The 22,440-nt window shown below is 46.4% G+C and overlaps 1 protein-coding gene across 1 annotated transcript; it reads left to right on the forward strand.

Annotated features, from left to right (window-relative positions):
* The first annotated feature begins 1,854 nt into the window (after positions 1 to 1,854).
* On the forward strand, positions 1,855 to 3,405 carry LOC123149246 (protein FAR1-RELATED SEQUENCE 5-like). The gene is made up of 2 exons (XM_044568867.1): positions 1,855 to 3,140; positions 3,220 to 3,405. The coding sequence occupies exons 1-2, from the start codon at positions 1,903 to 1,905 to the stop codon at positions 3,230 to 3,232; spliced, it is 1,251 nt and encodes a 416-aa protein (XP_044424802.1). The 5' UTR covers positions 1,855 to 1,902; the 3' UTR covers positions 3,233 to 3,405.
* Positions 3,406 to 22,440: the final 19,035 nt, after the last annotated feature.

The raw sequence follows: 22,440 nt of genomic DNA on the forward strand, positions 1-22,440 counted from the left end.
CCGCCGATCGCCGCCCTTACCCGCCGATAGCCACCTTTCCCCGCCAATCTAGACGTGATCACGCTGCCAATTCCAACGTCTTCCCGTTCGGCCGATCGCCGCCTTCTCCCCGTCTTCACCCGGGATCTAGCCGGCGCGGACAGATCTTCGAGTCGCCCGCCGTACGTGATGTCGCCTCCGTGCAGGTCGTCGCGGTGACGTGGACTATGTGGACGCCGTCGCCGCCCGCAACTCCGTGATCAGCCTCTCCGGCAACGTCCTCGCCGTCCGCAGCCACGCCAGGCGGCCCGAAGTGCACGTGCATGCCATGTAAGCCTTCTAGTTCGTCAAAAAAATTGAATCTGTAAATAATTATGTGCAATCACTTGTTAGATAAGAATTTCTCATCTGTATGATCGTAGTACATTTAATTTGATTTAAAATTGATAGATCAATTTTTATTATAATATTGCAGTGTAGGTTGAGAGATCATTTAATGGATAAAGAAACTGGATTTACGGATCTGTTTTTGGACACGAGTGAGTGGGATGGTAGCGATAGTGTTGATCGTACGAATGGTAATGATAGTAAAGATGATGATGATGGCAGCGACAATGAATCCTGGTCGTCGTACGATAATTTACCTGAGGAGGATTTTGAAAAGAAGGAGGAGGGTGCTTGTAGTGAAAACGTAAGTGTCTTGTACATTCTTTTTGTCGGATGAAGAACCATATGGTACTTACACGTGCATATGATTTTTTTATGTGCAGGAGGATATTGACGTTCACAACGAGGAAAATCATGGTGTTGAATCTTTCGGGGATAACATAAGCCAGGTTCGGTCCAAAATTTAAGATGTCATTGAATAATAAATAGTTGGTAATGACAACTTACACTTGCTTATGTGGAATATTGTAGGCTAACTTTGATGGTTGGAGTGGTGAAGATGGATATGAGCATGAGGATGGAGCTAATATGGACATTGAGGAAGCTGAAATCCAGCAACGTGCGCTGGAGACACAGTTGAAGGTTATGGGTATGACATTTGCATCACAATGGGAGGCTCACATGTTCTATAATAACTACGCCAAAGACCGTGGATTCAGTATCAGAAAAGATAAGGTGAAACGAGGAAAAGGACTTTCAACCACTGTTCGGTATAGGAGATACGTTTGCTCGAGGGCAGGAAAGCGTCGCAGTAAATTTTTAAACCCGGAGGGCCGTACCCGCAGGCTAAGACCAGAGACTCGTTGCGAGTGTGGCGCACATTTAGTCGTGAAGTTGGACAAAGGACGTGGAGTTTGGTTCGTGGCAGCTTTTATGGATGATCACAACCATTTGTTGGCTAGACCAGATGAGGTGGTATTTCTGCGGTCACATCGAGTGATGGGAGATCACCAGATAGCTGAGATCTTGGCGATGGAAGGAGCTGGGATCAGAAAGCATATCATCGTTGACAACTTCATTAGCAGGTATGGCTCGTATGATAAGTGTGGGTTTCTGAGACGAGACGTGTACAACCTATGTTGCCGAGAAAAAATGAAGTTGATTGCGAAGGGTGATGCTAACACGGCAATTGGGATTATGAGGAGCAGAAAGGAGAAGGATCCAGAGTTTTTCTTTGAGTACGTGCTCGATAAGGAGGGCCGTTTGAAGAGCATGTTCTGGTGCGATGCACAGTCGCGGCGGGACTATCAACTGTATGGAGATGTCACGGTGTTCGACAGCACATATAAGATGAACAGATACGGTATGCCGTTCATCCCCTTTGTTGGTGTAAACAATCACCGTTGCACCACAGTTTTTGGTTGTGCCATTGTGTCCGATGAGACCGAAGCGACGTACGTGTGGCTGCTCCAGACATTCCTGAAGGCCAATTGTCAGAAAAAGCCAAGGTCAATCATCACAGATGGAGACGCTGCAATGATACGAGCTATTCGGTTGGTTTTGGTTGATGTGTTGCACCGTCTCTGCTCATGGCACGTGGAAAAAAACATGCAGAAGCACCTTAATTACAAATCGCTAAGTGAGTTCAGGGCACTCTTGTACTACTCCACCTCTCCAGCCAACTTTGAGGCGAGATGGCACGCTTTCGTTCGTAAATGGAAGACTGATAAAACAGAAGAGTGGTTGAGTAGGATGTACAGGAAGAGGAGTCTGTGGGCAGCATCATATCTGTCAGATGGTTTTTTTCTGGGTATGCGCAGTAATCAGAGGAGTGAAAGTCTTAACTCTTGTCTTCACCTGCACTTGGACGGCGGTATGACTATTGTTGACCTAGTTGTGCATTATGAGAATTGCATAGTCCGACTACGTGAGAACGAGGCGCATGATGACTGTGTTTCAAATCAGTCATTGCCACCATCAGTCACAGAATATAAGGATATTGAGAAGCATGCCGCCAAAGTATTCACTCATTCCAATTTTTATATTCTTCAACAAGATCTGAAGAAGATGGGAGAGCTTGAGATTTTTGAGACGCTAGTGGGAGTTGACTGCCACACCTTCATCGTGACATGGAGGAATAACCGGAAATTTCAGTTCAGCGTGAATTATCGAGCTGAAAACTCTGAGAATATGATAGACTGCAGTTGTGGACGAATGCTTCGGAAAGGATTGCCTTGCAAACACATTCTGTATGTGTTGGTTCATCTCAAAATATCTAAAATACCTAAGTGTTGCATCCTTAAGAGGATGTCGAAAGTTGCGAGAGGTGGGCTGCCTGCACAGCGAAAGAGTGACTTGTTTGGCTGGGGTTGGACAGGGGCAGAGCAGCGTGCTCGCTATAGTCAACTCAGTATAACAGGAGCTGAAGCTTTTCATGTTGCTTCAAATGATCCATTCGTCTATGATGAGTTGATGCAGTGTCTGCAGAATATAATAGCGAAGAAAAAGGTCCCTGATGATGATGCCGTTGGTAGTACAAGAAATGTGCATGAGGAGCCACGTCAGCCGGAACAACATGTTGATGTCATAGGTGATCCCGTGAAAGTTTCCACGAAGGGCGCCCCTAAACAGAGCAGGACAGGGCGGGCAAAGAAAGATCCAAATGTTACAAAAAATGGAAGACCAATATCATTTTCTGAGAAAAAACCCGGTCCTCTTTGTGGCATTTGTAAGAGAGAGGGCCATAGACGGCAAACGTGCCCTGAGAATGAAAAGTAAGTTTTCCATAATTTTAATTATTTTTGGTTCTCTCTTCACAATTGTCTGATGAGTTGTTTACAATTTGTTATGTAGGAACCGGGCATAAAGAGAACCGGGCATAAAGATGAAGTATTCATAATCAATTGAAGGCACTGGCAATTTCAATTTATTTGTTTAAGAATAAGAGACATGGCACTTTGAGTTTATTCTTTAAACCACCTTGTTCGATGAAAGTCATTACCACTTTCAGTTTATTTGTTTAAGAATAATAGACATGGCACTTAGAGTTAATATTTATGCCACCTTGTTCAATGTTATGAGACATGCGATTTATATGAGGACATGCGATTTATATTTTTATGTGTGAAACATATTATATTTGTATGAATGTGTTACTGCTGTCATGGCTTAGTCAACTTATGAAGATTTTTAAAATTTAATGTATGTGACAATTTTTTTAAAAAAAGCCCCAGCCGTGGCCGGCTGCGCGCACGGACAGTAAACTACAACGCCTTCTGGCCGCCGAGCGGGGAGGCCACGGCGCACAGCAGGGCATTCATTAATGTTCTATAGCGAGCTTGTGAGAAGGCGAAGACGCGGGTATGTTAACCGGTCGGCGCGTCTCTCCACGGGCGAGGTGGGACTACCGTGCGCCCGACGCACGTTGTTTATGGGCCGACAGATCGCCATATTCCCCCTCGGGATCGTTGCATGTGCCCGCTGGCTGGGGCGGGACGAGACGTGCGCGCCTGTCGGTCGGCCGGGTGCTGGGCCAGCAGACCCACGCGTGGCGCACGGCCAATGGCGCCAGCCCGCACTAGCTGGAGTGCGCGGGCCCGCAACTGCCTCGGCGGGCGGCCACCGCACGGCCTGGAATATTCGTCGGATCCAGCGCCGCTGCTGCCACCAGAATCGACGTGGGATATTGTGCAGGTTTTATCCACACCGCACCAACTCAGGACGGCGGGCATATTTTTTAATAAAAAATGACCGCCGCGAGTAGGAACAACAACAACAGTACATTTAGGGGCAAATTTCTACAGCAAATTTCTACAGCAAAGTGTGGCGGCTAAAACAAGCGCCACACCTTAGGCACAAATTTCTACAGCAAAAGCCTCTTCCAGCTATGGCAAGCCTAACCTTAGTAAAAAACCAAACGTGTACCTAGAAAGATGTGGCACGGCACACCTTTGGCGTGGCTAGCTAAGTCATGAACCAAACATTCCCGTAATATCGCAGAGGCAAACTGATACATTTTAGGATAGAAAAATATTATTTGCCCACACGCATTTAAATGTGTAGTGTCTCACGAAAGCAATAAATAAAACGTGGAAAATTGTCGAAATCTATCCCAGTGCCATGTCGCATTACAATCGATCAAAGTATCCAACAACGGTAGGGAAATCTTCTCCGGGACTAAAACCCTACCAATGCTAATACCTACTCCTTCTCCATGATTTTAACAATTTTCATCTTCACTTTCTCTAATCTGTTGACCTCAGAAAAAATGATTTCCGCGACAATACGTGGCCTTGACTCGTTAATCTCTTGCTGGTCAAATTCATGTGTCCAGCGATCTCCGTCCCAGTATTTTATGCACCACATCACAAAAAGTCCACAAGACACTCTGCAATAAACATGTGTGATCAGCTTAGGATATAGCATGCACTTTCTTGTACTCATTTAACTTACCCATCATGTTGTGCCGGCATTTTATACTCATTAATTGGCCACGATGAGACATCTGGAAATTTTTTTGATTCAAGAATAGAGTTGGCCTCCATAATATCCTTAGATATTTCAGCTCTCTGAAACAAATTAACAAACCAGAATTTAATGTATGACTCAATAATTTTCTGAATGCGAGTGTGAAAATTTTAGCGTACCAGGGTGCCAATCATATTGCGAATTCTTTGGCTAATTGCGCCTTTAGAATTTGAGTCAAGAACTTGAAACTCCTCCTTGACGGTGTGCATCACTATGGTTATCCAATGATTATCATTAACATGCATAGGAAAATACGCCTATATAGTAATCAAATGATGTTAGCACAATTAAATAGTAATGAATAACAAAAACATATAAATATGAAAGAAATACCTTGTCCCGTCTGAAATACTCATCCATTACTCTTGCGACGACTTCTGCTTTCTTCGTAACTTGTTCTGATGCTAAATCATTAATTGACTTGGTCTTTCCCCTAGCCCTACCCAACATAAATTTTGGGAACCACGTTGTTGATATGAAACGGTCAGAGAAATCACGGTGCTGTAGGTGTTTACAATATGCATTGATTATCCGCATACATAAACAAAAAATTTCTATCAACTTGTGAAGTTCAAATGAGAGTATTGTTAAAACCAAACTCATACTTACAGCGCCATTCAACCATTTAAACTTGAGGACATCGTGAAGCATAGCTGGCGTGCATATGTCCCCATCTGGTGGCGGCATATCGACCACGGTTCGGTGTGCATGCTTCTTTGTCGATGCGAGAGTCTCAACAAAAACTCTGGCTGCCTCTATGTGATCCGGAGTCATATTAAGAGTACTTGCCAGAATTGAATATGGTGACGATGCAAACAGATCTAAAACAATGCAGCTACAGTTGTTAAAAATAATAAAAAAAATTACGTAACGCATGAATGAATTATAAAGTAGTACTTGACTTACTTTTTTTAACACATTTCTTGCGGGTAATGAGAAGGTCGTACGGGGATTGACAATATTTCGACGGATTTCGTTTGCGTTTACCTTCATTGTCCTGACTGCCTTCACCATTACCTATGTTGCTCTTTGCCGGGAATCTCTCAGACATGTCTTCAGACTTTGTTGGTGACAAACCACCCATAGACTCATCAGAAATATCAACATTCTGCGGGGTTCGGGACATAGACGGAAACTCTTTTGTACATACAGTTGATGACGAACATGGGGACTTTTCATTATCGTGTATAATGAAAGGATCAGTAGCGTCACCTTTACCCGGTGTCGTCGTCGGAGCACCCGTGTCATCAACGGGCACGTCCGTATCATTGAAACACGTGAAAGATGTTACTAGCTCCACGTCGGTAGGTGAATCAATATCTGGCCAATATTTTGATGACTTGTACTGGCCATTCTCCATCCCAACTCCTTGACGTACATTAACAAATTCATCATTGCTGTCCCTCTTATTGGGTTTGTACAGCACACCTTCCGTGTTCAACTTTTCCATTACCATCTACAAACACAAATGAAACACGATCAGCATTTGAACAACTAAAACATGTTTAATATAACTTCTACATTACCTGTGCACATCTTTCGGGTATATTGAGAACCTCCTTGTGAAGCAGCTTTATGTATGTCATCACACGGTCCATACTGTTAGTCGTGTTCGATGAAACCCCTGACGTGCTTGGCTTTCTACTCCTGCCACCACCTTTCCGTTTAGGTTTCTTCGTTTCTTCATCTGGGACAGTCCCTTCACGTGCTACCTTAGCACGTCTGTACTCTTGGCTAACGCAATTTTCAAGCTGTACAACAAAAAATAAATAAATAAAATAACAACTATAGTTAATTACTATTTGCAACCAATAAGGACTATACTTATTGACTTACATTGCCGGTGCCACGCCCGTGCATGTTGTCATAGTCGTCTCTCTTTTTCCCTTCCGTTTCTGGCCAGTTAACCATTAGTGGGTATTCACGAGACAAAGGATCAAATGTATCCACACCAATTGGCTCAACTTTTTCCCAGTATATATACTGCATGATAGTAAACACAACTAGTCGGACACATAGATCACATAAAAAATATATGTACATACAACTATTACAAATTTCTTGTACCTGAAGAAGAGCCAAGTTCCCGATAGGCCACTTGAATTTTTCAAGATCTTCGACCGATTTTTTAATAGCATCCATGCACACCCTCAACGTAAAATCGTTCCAATTGTATGACTTGATAGCGTTCACGTCCTCCACCATTTTGTAATAACGATAAGGAACAAACTTGGTGGATTGTGGTGCTAAGACTGTACCCATAAGAACCAGTACGACCCTTCTCACAAAATCATCATCATATGACTGAGTATCAACAATATTTTTTATCAACTCATCGATGAGGATTAGGCCTGTTCTTTTGTCTAGAAACCGATTCGGAACCATTTTTTTGGCATCTAGTTGTACTGTTGCTATCATGCTACTGACATCATCACCCTCGTTACGTAGCCCGAATATGTCGTAAACATCTTCATTAAGCACACTGATGCAGTCTGTATTTGGCCGAATAATAAATCGCTTTTTAGTACTATCATATGTTGTAATCATAAATTCCAATAAATTTTTCCTCATTTTCATGGAAGGAATTCTCAACATACAGTCCAAACTTGTGCCACGTAGCATCATGCGCTATCTGGGTGTGAATTTTTCCACCAATTCACACCACTTCTCAACCGAGCAGTACACATCTCCCAATTCTTGCATTCTAAATAAGATGCCAGTTATCTAACTAGTTACGAGATTCAAAAAAGATTACATATGGTTTAATACCATACCTTCCGGCGTCTAGACGAGCACCGGCAGCCCCCGTTGCCAAACCCCACCTGGTGTGGGTTAGTCGTGGCAGCCACATGCCCTCTGCCCACACGAGCGCGCTGGCCGACGACCCGTCCTAGGGTTTAGGGTGCCGGCGAATTTGCCGAGACGGCACGGCCGGGCCTGAGATCCAAGTCGCGCGCGCAGATGACGGATTGTATGGCCGCCGTCAGGCCGGCAGGGAAGGGAGTTTGGACGGCCACGGCGGTGCGACCGTCGGATCGGGGACGGGTGAGGATGTGCGTGGAGGCGGCGGGGCTAGGCGGTCTTGGGGCGAGGTAATGGCGGCTTGGTTTCCATGCCATGCACGCACGTACGGCGTCATCGACGTGGTCACGCCATAGTGGGCCACTTGGCCCGTCCCGTCAAACTACCGCCGGCTGGCCCACGATGCATTTATTAAAAACATGCATTGTAGTTTAATACCACATCGCTAAGCCGGCGCGCCGTTGACTCCTTTATATAGTTTTCTTTCGGTCAATGCACAAACATCTCAGTTCGTGGGACTCTATTTGGAGGATATGCAGGATCGATGTGAGTCTTCACCTGCTCAGAGCTTGTGAAGGTTCACATGGATCATGCATATTCTTCAAAAAGAGAGCCATTATCTTCGATGTTTTTTTAACCTCAGAAATTATTAATGCATTTTTAATGCAACCATTTTAACGTCAGCCGGTGGACCCCAAACTTTTTGGACACGCATCCATCGCCAGGTCCATCATGCGTGCAAGTTTTCATAATTTTCCGGCACCGTATGAATTTCCTATGTTTTTCTTCGTGAAACGCACCGAAAACACTGATCGGACGTGACGCAACGTGCGTATGGTGTCCGAAATCGTTCAACTCTTGCGTGGGGCCCTAAGATGGGCATGCCCACTGCTTCCCAAAATTGGGTCACGTTTCGTGCATGCCACCTCGTACCAGCAATACAACCGGCACTGATCAATTCACTTGCAAATGAAGTTTTTTTTCAACATCCTTGAAATGAGCTCAAATTTGTGTGGCTTTTTTTTCAATAATTTTTTCGGTGAAAACACCACATACCACACCCCCGGACGTGACGCAACATGTTTCTCGTAACGTTGAGATGCATGTTTCCGTTTATTTTTTTAAGTTGCACGACTAACATCAAATTAAACATACGTTTTTAAAAAAAAAGTGCACAGAGGGATAAAATGGAAAAAAAGAATTGCTAGGTAATATAGTGATTTGACTATACATAGCTAGCCGGGCAGGTATGTAACGTCAAATCTCTTTAGTATTAGCTATTTTAAATCTAACAAAGAGCACGAACGCGGCTATATAAGCCGGTCGTGGCGTCCCTCGGCGCGCGAGAAGGCAAAAAAATAGTGATTAAAAAAAACAGCCCAACCGGTTGCAGGTTGCAACTGCGCGTAATCGGTCCGGCCCGATCAAGCCGGGCGGCTAAAGGGCCGGCCTTTCGGCCCAGCTACAGCCTACAGCACAGTCAACCGGGGCAGTGGCGGGACGGGGCGGGAATCAGAAGAGTTCGAAAGGCCGGTGGGAGGCAGGTATATAAGGCGGTCGCGGGGTCGTTCGGCGGGCGATGTGGGACTAAACTTTAGTCCTCACCCCCGCCGACCCTGCCCCCGCACCGCACGCAGAGTCAATGGGCCGGCCCACGCGCGGCGTCGCGCACTGTCACTCTGTCGGCCAATGAAGCAGCCATTCTAATATAGTCCCACCTCGGCAGCCGGATGGTGTCCACACCAGTTTATATAGCCGCCTCCGGTAGTCATTGCATGGTCACATCTTATATTGTGATATGACTTTACATAACTGCCCGGGCAGTTCACTGTCAGACAGTGTACTGCCGGGCAGTTATGTGGAGCCATATCACAGTATTAAATATGTTTATTTTGTCATTTTGTTTATTTTTTAATTTCAAACGGAAAACAAATTTTTGTAAATATGGTTTCGAACTACGGTTTTTTTTACTCCGTCAAACGTGACGACACTTTTTCTTCCACACGTTGCCATCACCATAAACAGCACCAACGTAGGCCCCCACGCCAATTGCACCAAAATCTTTTTCTTCTCCGTCAAATGCCACGACACGTTTTCCACACGTTGCCATCACCATCCACAGCACCCACGCCAATTCGTGTATTTTTCCGGCGCTCGGCGCATTTTCTAGGGTTTTCCAGGTCAAAAATCGCAAAAACACTGCCCGGACGTGACGTAACGTTCGAATTGTGTCCGTTCTCATTCCAACCTTGCGTGGGGGCCTATGTTGGCCGTGCCCACATGTACGCACACTTTGGTGCAATTGCATGCATGCCATCACGAAGCCCCAGCGCAACCACCTACCTCTCGGTCTGCCGGGGAGGGGGTCCCCAACTACGGTTTTTTTCTTCTTCATCAAACGCCACGGCACGTTTTCCACATGTTTCCATCACCATCCACAGCACCCACGTCAATTTCCGTATTTTTCGGGCGCTCGCCGCATTTTCTAGGGTTTTCCAGGTCGAAAATCGCAAAAACACTGCCTGGACGTGACGCAACGTTCGTTTTGTGTCCGTTCTCGTTCCAACCTTGCGTGGGGGCCTACGTTGGCCGTGCCCACATGTACGCACACTTTGGTGCAATTGCATGCATGCCATCACGTAGCCCCAGTGCAACCACCTACCTCTCGGTCTGCCGGGGAGGGGGTCCCCAACTACGGTTTTTTTTCTTCTCCGTCAAACGCCACGACACTTTTTCCATACGTTGCCATCACCATCCACAGCACCCACGCCAATTCGCGTATTTTTCCGGCGCTCGGCGCATTTTCTAGGGTTTTCCAGGTCGAAAATCGCAAAAACACTGCCCGGACGTGACGCAACGTTCGTTTTGTGTCCGTTCTCGTTCCAACCTTGCGTGGGGGCCTACGTTGGCCGTGCCCACATGTACGCACACTTTGGTGCAATTGCATGCATGCCATCACGTAGCCCCAGTGCAACCACCTACCTCTCGGTCTGCCGGGGAGGGGGTCCCCAACTACGGTTTTTTTTCTTCTCCGTCAAATGCCACGACACTTTTTCCACACGTTGCCATCACCATCCACAGCACCCACGCCAATTCGCGTATTTTTCCGGCGCTCGGCGCATTTTCTAGGGTTTTCCAGGTCGAAAATCGCAAAAACACTGCCCGGACGTGACGCAACGTTCGTTTTGTGTCCGTTCTCGTTCCAACCTTGCGTGGGGGCCTACGTTGGCCGTGCCCACATGTACGCACACTTTGGTGCAATTGCATGCATGCCATCACGTAGCCCCAGTGCAACCACCTACCTCTCGGTCTGCCGGGGAGGGGGTCCCCAACTACGGTTTTTTTTCTTCTCCGTCAAACGCCACGACACTTTTTCCACACGTTGCCATCACCATCCACAGCACCCACGCCAATTCGCGTATTTTTCCGGCGCTCGGCGCATTTTCTAGGGTTTTCCAGGTCGAAAATCGCAAAAACACTGCCCGGACGTGACGCAACGTTCGTTTTGTGTCCGTTCTCGTTCCAACCTTGCGTGGGGGCCTACGTTGGCCGTGCCCACATGTACGCACACTTTGGTGCAATTGCATGCATGCCATCACGTAGCCCCAGTGCAACCACCTACCTCTCGGTCTGCCGGGGAGGGGGTCCCCAACTACGGTTTTTTTTCTTCTCCATCAAATGCCACGACACTTTTTCCACACGTTGCCATCACCATCCACAACACCCACGCCAACTCCCGTATTTTTCCGGCGCTCAGCGCATTTTCTAGGGTTTTCCAGGTCGAAAATCGCAAAAACACTGCCCGGACGTGACGCAACGTTCGTTTTGTGTCCGTTCTCGTTCCAACCTTGCGTGGGGGCCTACGTTGTCCGTGCCCACATGTACGCACACTTTGTGCAATTGCATGCATGCCATCATGTAGCCTCAGTGCAACCACCTACCTCTCGGTCTGCCGGGGAGGGGTCCCCAACTACGGTTTTTTTCTTCTCCGTAAAACATCACGACACTTTTTCTACACGTTGCCATCACCATCCACGCCAATTCGCGTATTTTTCCGGCGCTCGGCGCATTTTCTAGGGTTTTCCAGGTCGAAAATCGCAAAAACACTGCCCGGACGTGACACAATGTTCGTTTTGTGTCCGTTCTCGTTCCAACCTTGCGTGGGGCCTACGTTGGCCGTGCCCACATGTACGCACACTTTGGTGCAATTGCATGCATGCCATCACGTAGCCCCAGTGCAACCACCTACCTCTCGGTCTGCCGGGGAGGGGTCCCCAACTACGGATTTTTTTGTTCTCCGTCAAACGCCACGACACTTTTTCCATACGTTGCCATCACCATCCACAGCACCCACAACAATTCGCGTATTTTTCTGGCGCTCGGCGCATTTTCTAGGGTTTTCCAGGTCGAAAATCGCAAAAACACTGCCCGGACGTGACACAACGTTTGTTTTGTTTCCCCGAACTGCTTTCTCTTTTCTTACTGAGCCGGTGGACCCCTAACTTTTTCCACACGCACTCATCGGCAGGGCCATCATGCCTGCAAGTTTTCATACTTTTCCGGCACCCTATGAATTTCCTATGGTTTTCTCAGTGAAACGCACCGAAAACACTGACCGGGCGTGACGCAACGTGCGTTTGGTGTCCGAATTCGTTCAACTTTTGCATGGGGCCCTAAGATGGGCATGCCCACTGCATCCCAAATTTGGGTGACTTTTCGTGGGTGCCACCTCGTGCCTCCCATGCAACCCGCACTGATCGGATATGAACGATGTCAGCACCGAACTGCGTTCTCTTTTCTTACTAAGCCGATGGACCCCTAACTTTTTCCACACGCACTCATCGGCAGGGCCATCATGCCTGCAAGTTTTCATATTTTTCCGGCACCCTATGAATTTCCTATGGTTTTCTCCGTGAAACGCACCGAAAACACTGACCGGGCGTGACGCAACGTGCGTTTGGTGTCCGAATTCCTTCAACTTTTGCGTGGGGCCCTAAGATGGGCATGCCCACTGCATCCCAAATTTGGGTGACTTTTCGTGGGTGCCACCTCGTGCCTCCCATGCAACCCGCACTGATCGGATATGAACGATGTCAGCCCTGAACTGTGTTCTCTTTTCTTACTGAGCCGGTGGACCCCTAACTTTTTCCACACGCACTCATCGGCGGGGCCATCATGCCTGCAAGTTTTCATATTTTTCCGGCACCCTATGAATTTCCTATGGTTTTCTCCGTGAAACGCACCGAAAACACTGACCGGGCGTGACGCAACGTGCGTTTGGTGTCCGAATTCGTTCAATTTTTGCGTGGGGCCCTACGATGGGCATGCCCACTGCATCCCATTACAAAAAACTCATTATTCTTACTTATAAATTAAAAAAACAACGCATTATTATTATGTAAACACATTTAGCCGTTAATGCAACACATTACAGTACTAAACTTTCCATATGTTTAAAATATATTTTAGACATTAATTAACATTACATAAATATTAAACATGTAATTATTAATCTACACAAATAACTTATTACAAAATTCATTATAAAAAAACTCATTATCAATTAATTATCGAAAAACTCATTATTGTTTTAGCAATTACTTATAAAATACTCATTAGTTTTTCGTATAAATTTAAATGAACAACTCGTTATTATTATAAGTAATATAGTTGGTTTTTATTAATTATAGAATTTCTGTATACTATAAGCCAGGCATAAATAACTAAAAAACTTAATACTATTTTTTTAAAAAACAAAACAACGGGCACTGACTGAGCGCGATGGCCCAGTGACTGTGCGCGACGGCGCGCCTGGGCCGGCCCATTGAGTGTGCGCGCGGTGCGGGGCCAGGGTCGGCGGGGTGAGGACTAAAGTTTAGTCCCACCTCGCCCACCGAAACACGCCGCGACCTGCATATATACCAAGCTCCTACCACCGTTTCGAACTCCTCTGATTCCCGCCCCGCCCCGCCTCTGCCCCGTTGGTCTATGCTGCAGGCCGTAGCTGGGCCGAAAGGCCGGCCCTTTCGCTACCCGGCTTGATCGGGCCGGACCGATTAGGCGTAGTTGCGGCGTGCAAGCACAGGTGGGCTTTTTTTTCATCAATATATTTTTTTCTTCTACGATTCACGGTGCGGGGAGAGGTGGAAGGGGCGCTTTTTTGTCCCACCTCGCGCGCCCAGGGACGCCAGGACTGGCTTATATAGCCGCCTTTCAGATATTTATTGAAATAGGTAGTAATAATGTCATGTGACTTTAACTAAAGTCAACTGACATTATTACTATCTTATTTTTTAATATAAGCTTGTCAATTCACGCAGAAATAACAATAGTTAATTTTTCATATGTATATTTTCAACACGAAATAAATTCCCTATTAAGTACTCTTTTTAATATAATTACTTAATAAATTCTGTATTAAGTACTGTTTTTAATTTAACTACTTAAAAAAATTTATGTCAAGTACAATTTTTTATGAACGGTCGTTTCCAAATTATTAGTTATATCAATAAACTAATTAATAATTTTTAATAAGCAGCAAAATGTTAGGCATTTACACAAAACTCATAAAATATTAAAAAAATACTGATTATTTTTACCTATAAATTGTAATAAAAACCTCATTATTCTTACTTATAAATTAAAAAAACAACGCATTATTATTATGTAAACACATTTAGCTGTTAATGCAACACATTATAGTACTAAACTTTGCATATATTTTAAATATTATTTAGACATTTATTAACATTACATAAATATTAAAAATGTAATTACTAATTGACAGAAATAACTGATTAAAATATTCACTACAAAAAAACTCATTATGAATTAATTATCGAAAAACTCATTATTGTTTTAGCAATTAATTATAAAAAACTCATTAGTTTTTCATATAAATTTTAATAAACAACTGATTATTATTATAATAAATATAGTTAACAATTCTATATTACGTATGGAGTTTTATTAATATTATTTTTAAAACAAAAAACAAAAAAGTCTTCGACAGCGTGCATTGGCCGGCACAGTGACAGTGCGCGACGGCGCGCGTGGGCCGGCCCATTGACTCTGCGCGCGGTGCGGGGCAGGGTCGGCGGGGGTGAGGACTAAAGTTTAGTCCCACCTCGCCCGCCGAACCACGTCGCGACCTGCTTATATACCAAGCTCCTAGCACCGTTTTGAACTCCTCTGATTCCCGCCCCGCTCCGCCTCTGCCTCGTTGGTCTGTGCTGCAGGCCGTAGCTGGGCCAAAAGGCCGGCCCTTTCGCTACCCGGCTTGATCGGGCCGGACCGATTAAGCGCAGTTGTCGCCTGCAAGCACAGTAGGCATTTTTTTACCATTGTTTTTTTCCTTCTATAAATTTTTCTTATAATTGTTTTTTCCTTCTATAAATTTTTCTTATAGTGTTCCACCATTATTAGTAGGATGCATGCCAAGTTTTTTGTATTTTTCATCGCTTTATGAATGTTCTATAATTTTTCTGAATATGTCGACAAGTTGGCCTCCTTCTCCAGACCCCGTTTGGGCAGGACCGAAGGCCCCGTCTGAAAGGAGTTTTTTCCGACAGCCTACAAATGTACCCACATTTTTTATACTGTTCCACCATCATCATTAGGATGCATGAAAAGTTTTCTGGCTTTTTTATCGCTTTAAGAATTTTTCAGAGACCGTTCGAGTATGAGTGAAGGCCCCATGCATGCGTAACCGAGCACTGAATTTTCTCGTAACGTTGAAATGCATGTTTCCGTTTATTTTTTAAAGTTGCACGACTAACATCAAATTAAACATACGTTTTTTTCCAGATAAGCCATTCCGAGTTCATTCATAATTCAAACTACCTTACATAACAGTAAACATAACCGAGCACTGCTCTTACATAACTTAGATCGAAATTTAAAAAAAAAACCCTAAAACTAGACTACTCGTCGTCGCTAGCGCCGGTGAGGTCGACGACCGGCGCCATCCTGCTGGTCTCTCCTTCGCCGCCGTCGCCGCCATCGTCGTCGTCGTCGTCGTCGCTGAAATCCCACCAGTTGTCTTCCTGCGCCTGCTGCTCCTGCACCGCCGCTATGGCCGCCTGCCGCTCTCGTTCCTCACGAGTGCTCGCCACCGCCGCCTTCTCTGCCGACTGGGCCAGCACCGCAAGTAGCCCTGGCGTGTCGTCGGGGTCTCCGTCTTGCGCAAGGGCGGCCTGCGTCGGCGGGATCTCGACCAGCGCCGGGTCAGGGGGCGCCTGCTGTGCCGGGGCAGTGGGGGCGGCGACCACGGGAAGTGCCGGCCTCGCCGGTAATGTCCCCGACGGTGCGGCCGGCCGCCGCATCCCTGAACGCGCCAAGGATGATGTCGAAGTTCTTCCCACGCCACCACCTGCACCGGGCCCTCCGGTTGTAGCGGCCGCCAGGGAACGCGTGGAGCTGCTGCCTCGTCGGCGGCGGTCCCATGGTGGGGATGCTGTCCGCCCCGATCCGCCACGGCCGCGGCACTTTCGCTGCCGGCGGCACCATCACGCCGAACCGGCCCAGATCCTCTGTGTCGCCGACGGTGAGGCTCAGCGGCCAAACGCCGGTCGGCCATGCGCCCTCGTCGGAGTCACTGGAAGACATTGCCGGCGAGGAGAGGGAGATGGGCGGGCGAGGAGAGGAAGGGAGATGGGCGGGGCGAGGAAGATGGCACGGCGTGGTGAGGGCTGGCTAGGCCTTTTATAGACGGCGGGGGAGGAAGGTGGGCGGGCGAGCCGTCGGTGGCGTGCGCCCCGAGGGAGAGGCGGGCGGCTGGCGGCACGCACGACCGCGGTGGCGTGTGAAAGCGAGGCAGCGGCGGCGTGTGAAGGCGCGGCGCGGCAGGCGAGGGATCGGTGGCGTGGGAAGGCGCGAGGACGGCAGGCGCGGCAGTGGAAGCGTCGGTGCCGTGCGGGCGGTCGCCGCAGCGTCGGCAGCCGACCGGTCGCGTCAACTGCCGGCCCGAGGCGGAAGGCTGGCGGCAGGCGCCCGGTCGCCGCACGCGCGGCTGTGGACGGCGCGGACTACGAGGCTACCATGCTGGCGGCAGGCGCCCGGTCGCCCGCACGCGCGGCAGTGGACGGCGCGGACTACGAGGCTACCATGCTGGCGGCAGGCGCCCGGTCGCCCGCACGCGCGGCAGTGGAGGGCGCGGGCGGCACGAGATCTGCCGAGAGCAGTCGGCGCCTGCATACGCGCCGCCAAAACTGCAAAGCAGTTAATGCACGACGGCACGGCCGTCCGTGCCGACTTTTTTTTAAAAAAACACGCCCTCACGGCTGCCAATTGCTCGGCTCGGCTCGCGCCCTCACGATTGCCAAGCGGCTCGGCTCGTCCCGCAGCCGCGTATCCACGGGCGCGCGGGGGTATCGCCACCGACGCGCGGGGACAATTTTTTTTACTTATGACGATCGTGCCCCTGGCAGCGAAGGGGTATGGGTGAATCTCAGCCCTTGATGTATTTAAGGGGGGGTGTACCGAAGCAGAAGTGTCCTAGTAAAAGAAAAGACTAAGGTAGCCATTCTGACTTGGAGATGGAAGCATGTTCTCTTGTGTAGTGACCGTGTACACATGTTAGTCTATCCCATTATTATTTATTTGTACTGTTCTGTAATTTTATTTGGATGCAGTTAATTTCTACAAAGATGTTTTGACATCGTTTTTCATGTACAGTGCCTCAACTATGGGAACCCAAATCTTGGAAGTATGCTATTCCTGGACTTTGCCGGCCACACAGGAACTGAATAGAGATAAGCTTATTATGTATGTTTGTGGAATTAATTTTGCATGTTGGATTATATGAGTTCTGTAGGCTATAACAATAAGTCTTTGTTTGGCTGAATGCGTGAATCCCTTGCAGGATTGCTATGGCACATACAGATGATCAATATAACTGATAGTTGCCCTCTTCATTCAGTGTGAGGCCTTGTTCTAGCAGTATAGTCGTTTGTTTTCATCATTCTTCTTTGTGTGGCAGTACTTGAGTAAGGGGTCAATTCCTGCCAAATCTAGGATCACTAGATATATTATGCCGTTGAAGCTTAGCAGAGCTTTTCGTTCTCCCTCCATCTATCAGTCTTTCGTGCTTTCAAGAGTGCCAGGGACTTGATTACGTACTGGGACAGGATATACTACTGGAATATTTGCATCTCCCAAATTACTTCTGCTTTATCAAAATTCCTCTGCTAATTCCTCTGCTTCCTCTGCCTTGTTCTATTTGTACCTTTGCTTCCATCGATCGCCTTCTTCTCTTCTTCTAATTGGCTCACAGTTAATTTATGACCCCGGGCCCACGCGTCAGCGACGGCAGTCGTTCGTTTTTAAGCCGACCGGTTTGGATGGGGACGACCTCGGCGCAGGAGGCGGCGTACCTCGAGCACTGGCGCCAGCGACGGCTGGCCGAGGAGCAGCGTCGCGGCGAGTATGAGGAGATGCTCGAGCGCGACCTCGAGGAGGAGGCGCGCGAGGCTGAGGAGGAGACGCGCCAGGCCGCGGCTGCACAAGCGGCGGCACAGCCCCCCGCGCCGGCACTGCCCCTGCTGGAACAGCTGCCCCCGGCCTACATCGCCGCCGCATGGGCCACGACGTTCCCCTGGGCCGGCCCTGCGCCGACGCTCATCGACCTCACCGACCCTGAGGACGACGACGACGCCTAGGACGCGCTGGGCAGCGCGCCGCCTCGTAGTTAGGTTGTTTTTAGTTTCTTTTTAATATTAATGTGGACGCGTGGACTCTCACCGGCCTTTCTGGCCAGCTTTAATGTTTAATTAAGTTGTTTTCATTTAAAATATGCATGCACTTTTTTTGTCGGCGCCGTCAAAATGGGTCGGCCGAGTGTTGGGCGCATACGCCAACCCAAACGCGGAAGCGGACGTCCGTGTCCGCCTGGCCGATCCAAACGGACAAAAAATGGATGAAATCGCCGTCCGTTTGGGTCGGCCCGTTGGAGTTGCTCTAAGTGCTAAATACACGAAATCCAGTGGTTGAAGCAAGCACACACAGAGAAACGGCAGCCTCACCATTCCGCGCACCCTCCCCGTCGTCGCCCGGCCACCGAATTTCATCCAGATCAAGCGCGCGCGGGCCGACCCGGCTCAAAACAAAAGGAGACCTGGCTCGGCCTGCTATGCGTGCAAATGCCGAAATTACTAATTGAGGAGTATTTGCAAAGATCACTTCAACTTCTCAAGTTGCGACAAGTGGTGTACACGCAGCGCGCCACTTGTCGCAACCTGGAAGTTTTTCTTTTTTTCGTAAATCTGTTTATTTAAAATATTTTATCTTTCAAACGGTGCGTCCAAATCTTGAACCGCTTTCATCGTTGGATTCCTCGCGCTGATATCTTCAAAACTAGATCCCATGCTGATAGTTTTTGACGAACTTTTTTCTCATGAAAAAAAGATGACAAAAAAAACGAACCGGGAGCACGTGTTTTTTCCCTCTCAGAAAAAGGCACGCTCGTGCCTCTCACGAAATCACAACCGTGTCTCTTGCAGAAACAAAACTGTAAGTCTTGCGGAAGGAAAAAAAAGAAGAGAAAACGCGTTTTTTTCCGTTTCCAAGGAGGCACAACCGTGACTCTAGCGAAAGCACAACCATGCCTCTCACGGAAGCAAAACCGTGACTCTCGCGAAAAAAAAGAAAACACGTTTTTTTTTTCATTTCCGAGAGGCACGGCCGTGACTCTCGCGAAAGCACAACCGTGCCTCTCACGGAAGCAAAACCGTGACTCTCGCAAAAGAAAAAAAAATAGAAAACGCATTTTTTTCGTTTCCGAGAGGCACGGCCGTGACTCTCGCGGAAGCAAAAACCGTGACTCTCGCGAAAGAGAAAAAATAAAAAGCGCTTTTTTTCCATTTCCGAGACGCATGGTTATGACTCTCACTACAGCACAACCGTGCCTCTCATGGAAGCAAAACCTTGACTCTCGCGAAAGAAAAAAAAAATAGAAAACACGTTTTTTCCGTTTCCGAGAGGCACGACTGCGACTCTCGTGAAAGCACACACGTGCCTCTTGCGGAAGCAAAACCGTGACTCTCACGAAAAAAAATGAAAACACATTTTTTTTGTTTCCGAGAGGCACGGCTGTGACTCTCGCGAAAGCAAAACCGTGACTCTCGCGAAAGCTAAACTGTAACTCTCGCGAAAGGAAAAAAACAGAAAACATATTTTTTTCGTTTCCGAGAGGCTCGCAAAAAAAAACAGAAAACCTGTTTTTTCCCGTTTCCGAGAGGCATGGCCGTGACTCTCGCTAAAGCACAACCGTGCCTCTCACGGAAGCAAAACCTTGAGTCTCGTGAAAGAAAATAAAATAGGAAACACGTTTTTTTCCGTTTCCGAGACACGACCGCGACTCTCGTGAAAGCATACCCGTGCCTCTCGCGAAAGAAAAAAAGGCAGAAAACGCGTTTTTTCCCGTTTTCGAGAGGCATTGTCGTGACTCTCGCGAAAGCAAAACCGTGCCTCCCGGGGAAGCAAAACCGTGACTCTCGCGAAAGGAAAAAAACGTGTTTTTTCGTGCAAAAGTAAATTTTTTTGATCGAAAAGCTAAAAAAGACCGGTGGAAAACCAGAACGTCGAAAAAACCCGGGGAAAACCGTTTGAAAAGCCAAAAACGCGTGCGGAAAAATAAAAAAATCCAGAGGTAGCGCCCAGAGCGTGACACGTGGTGAATGGCTGAGAGCGCGTCAAGTGACGCTGATCGTTGCGAGGCTCCCGAAGGAGTGTGGTTAACTAGTTGCTCTCTGCAGATGCTATTTCTCGCTCGTTACGAGCCCTAATTGGTCTCGCCTATAGTGCAGTAGTACTAGATGGGCCCAATACTGTAGCTATGAGCGAGTTTTTTTCCTGCAGTTTTTGTTCACTGTTTTGCATCGGCTTTCTTGGGTTTTTCTCCTTTTTTTCTTCTTATGGTTTTCCTTTTTCCTCTTTCTTTATATTTTTTCTTTGGCTTTCAAGGGTTTCTCTGTTTTTTTATCTTTTTTTTGCAACACATGTCTAATTTATGCACACACATTGGATATTATTCGTACACCAGGGACATTTTTATTCATTTAACATTTTTCAAATATGTATTTTGGTGTCTAGTTTTTCCTTACACTTTGTACACTTTTTGTATACATGTAAAACATATATATGTATGTATTATATTTGTCACACCGGGCGAGGAATAATTATTCTTCACCCCCTCCAGTTTAACATCAATGCACTGTAATTTCACGCTCCATAAATTTTGCCTTATTTCAAATGTAAAAAAGGAACGTAAGAAAATATACAATCATCATAAAAAATATTTTATGTTACATAAAATTGCGAACATACAAACATAGAGTAAAATATGCATAAAATACAATTTTTCTAGACTTATGACCTATGCTTTTGTTTTCCTATGTCAAATTTTACGTACCGAATCAATATAAATGTAAATATTTATATCACAAATGTAATTTATATATAAAAGTGTTGTAAGATTACCTCAGATGAAGAATAATTTATTCTGCACCCATGGTTGTTGAACAAGTTGAAACATTTTCCGGAATGATAAGAAACATTTTGTTCTAAACTATGTGGATATATATTTTATCAAATGTAACACACATTTTTTGAAACGTGTGAACATTTTTCAATATTGTATATTTTGTTCCAAGAATGAAATGTGTGGACATTTTTAAAGTGTCACATACATTTTTTAATGGCACAAACATTTTCTAAAAGTTGAGGAGACATTTTTTAAACTGCATGATCATTTTGTTTATATGCGCGATGAGCATTTAAAAAAAATATTAACTAAATTATCTTTTCAAAATATGTATATAGTACTACCTCCTTTCTGGTTTGTAAGTCTTGCGCGTATCTCTAGATCCATAGTTTGACCGACGTATGTTGAGTTGTACAGTATAAAAATTATACGGTTAGAAGGCATACGATTTGAAATTTCTAATGATATTTTTGGTGATATATAAGTATATAACTTGTATTACGTTGGTGTTGTCAACCTAGATATCCATGCAAACCTTATACACTGGAAAGGAGGTACTCCCTCTGTCCGGGTGTATAAGTCATTCGCGTAGTTCTAGGTCATCGATTTAAGGAATTAAATATGTGTTATATGTCATGAAAAGTATACCACTAGATTTCCACACGGATGTAGTTTTTAAATATATATTTTTTGTCACATATAATACATATTTAGATAGTTAAATTATCGACCTAGAACTACGCGAATGACTTATACACCGGGACGGAGGTAGTAGCACTTTTCAAATATAAACAAAGGTGAAAAAGAAAGAAAGAACACATTCATGAAGTCATCGTGATGAAACCACATGGCTCTGCCGGTCGACTAAGGGCGTGTTTGGTTGCCGTGCGCTACAGTACCCGCATTACATACACTTCTCCACCCAACCTGGCTATGCAAATGCAGTCTCAAATGCACCATATGCATGTTGTTTAGTTGCCTGCATGTCTTCTTACCTGCATGGACTAAACCACACTGCCTGGTGTTTGGTTGCCTGCATGTTAGTGCACAAACCCAAGACATGGTGTTTGGTTGTATGCAAGGCCTGATGTGTGGTAACCTCTTTGGCTAGTTGGTGAGGTTACCACCATACTTCGGCAGCACAGATCATAAGCACAACAGAGTGTAAACAGAGCATCAACTAGCATAATTCAGATATAAGCAGTACCACAGTTCATAACAGTTCCACGCATAAACAATAAACATGTTCAAAGCAGGCTCGATAG

This window comes from Triticum aestivum, chromosome 1B (assembly GCF_018294505.1).
Source record: "Triticum aestivum cultivar Chinese Spring chromosome 1B, IWGSC CS RefSeq v2.1, whole genome shotgun sequence".
Classification (NCBI taxonomy): Eukaryota; Viridiplantae; Streptophyta; class Magnoliopsida; order Poales; family Poaceae; genus Triticum; species Triticum aestivum.

Excerpts from the sequence above, each read along its gene's own strand:
- LOC123149246 (XM_044568867.1), top strand. The coding sequence starts at position 1,903 with ATGATACGAGCTATTCGGTTGGTTTTGGTTGATGTGTTGCACCGTCTC.